This window comes from Sorex fumeus, unplaced genomic scaffold, assembly GCF_029834395.1.
Source record: "Sorex fumeus unplaced genomic scaffold, SorFum_2.1 ptg000047l, whole genome shotgun sequence".
In the NCBI taxonomy this organism is placed as follows: domain Eukaryota; kingdom Metazoa; phylum Chordata; class Mammalia; order Eulipotyphla; family Soricidae; genus Sorex; species Sorex fumeus.
The window spans coordinates 37,581,421-37,582,760 of record NW_026606104.1 but is presented as its reverse complement, the minus strand read 5'-3'; the positions used below and the strand labels follow the sequence as shown (position 1 = coordinate 37,582,760).

General features: G+C 45.4%; 1 protein-coding gene across 1 annotated transcript; it reads left to right on the top strand.

Annotated features, from left to right (window-relative positions):
* The first annotated feature begins 511 nt into the window (after window positions 1-511).
* On the top strand, window positions 512-1,340 carry LOC130031571 (EEIG family member 2-like). The gene has a single exon (XM_056122931.1). It carries the CDS (start codon window positions 519-521, stop codon window positions 1,338-1,340), a length of 822 nt encoding a protein of 273 aa, XP_055978906.1. The 5' UTR covers window positions 512-518.

Genomic DNA, 1,340 nt, shown 5'->3' with positions numbered 1-1,340 from the left:
GCACATTCCTCAACACCAATATACCTGGTATACCCCCCCTTTCCCACCCTCCCCCTGCCTCCAGGGCAGACATGATTTCCCATAATCTCTCTCTACTTTTGGGCATTATGGTTTGCAATACAGACACTGAGAGGTTATCATCTTTGGTCCTTTATCTACTTTCTGCACACATCTTCCATCCCGACTGGTTCCTCAAGCCATCATTTTCTTAGTGATCCCTTCTCTATAATCTATATTTTTCAGTGATCAGGGAATGGCTATGTGCAAGGCAAGAACCTTACCTCCTGTATTAACTCTCCAGCAAAGTTGTCTAGAGATGGGACATATGCTTCTACCAAGTGGATATACATTGAAACCTAGGAATCTACCCAAGGGAATTGAAAGCATGAGTCCCTACCTAAACTTGTACATGAATGTTCAAAGCAACTTTATGCAGGATTATTAAAATCCGGAAACAATTTAAATGCTCATCAACAGGTCAATTTATAAACAATTGGCGATATAGGCGTCTGGCTGTCATGATGATGAAGAAGAAGAAGTTTAAGTTTAAGGTGGACTTCGAGCTCGAGGAGCTCTCCTCGGTGCCCTTCGTCAACGGGGTGCTCTTCTGCAAGATGCGGCTGCTGGACGGCGGCAGCTTCACGGCCAAGTCCCCCAGAGAGGTGGTGCAGGCAAACTGTGTTCATTGGAGGAAGAAGTTCTCATTTATGTGCAAAATGAGAGCAAGTGCCACTACAGGCATCCTGGACCCCTGTGTCTACAGAGTATCTGTGAGAAAGGAATTAAAAGGTGGAAAAGCTTATGCCAAGCTGGGCTTTGCTGATCTAAACCTGGCCGAGTTTGCTGGATCAAGAAACGCCACTCGTCGCTGTTTACTGGAAGGCTATGATACCAAAAATACAAGACAGGATAATTCCATTCTTAAAGTTCTGATCAGTATGCAGCTGATGTCTGGTGACCCAGGTTTTAAAAAGCCTCCCTCAACGTCCATGTCTTTGCCAATCGCCGGGGAGTCGGAATCGCTGGAAGAAGATAGAAAAGGTAGAAAGACGCTCAAAATCCATCTTGGAATTGGAGATCGCTCAGCAAAGAGTGCCTCTGTTCCCGATGAACTCGGTGCCTGTGGACATTCTCGAACATCCAGCTATGCAAGCCAGCAATCCAAAGTATCAGGGTATAGCTTGTGCCACTCCCGGTCATCGAGTTTCTCTGAGCTCTGCCACAGGAGAAATACCTCCATGGGTTGCACCTCAACAGGAGTTGAAAGTATTCTGGAGCCGTGTGATGATAGTTACAATGAAATACTATTTGGTAATGATAAAGGGACAGATTATTTTTGA

Bases quoted from the DNA above. Each gene is read 5' to 3' on its own strand.
- LOC130031571 (XM_056122931.1), top strand. From the start codon at position 519: ATGATGATGAAGAAGAAGAAGTTTAAGTTTAAGGTGGACTTCGAGCTC.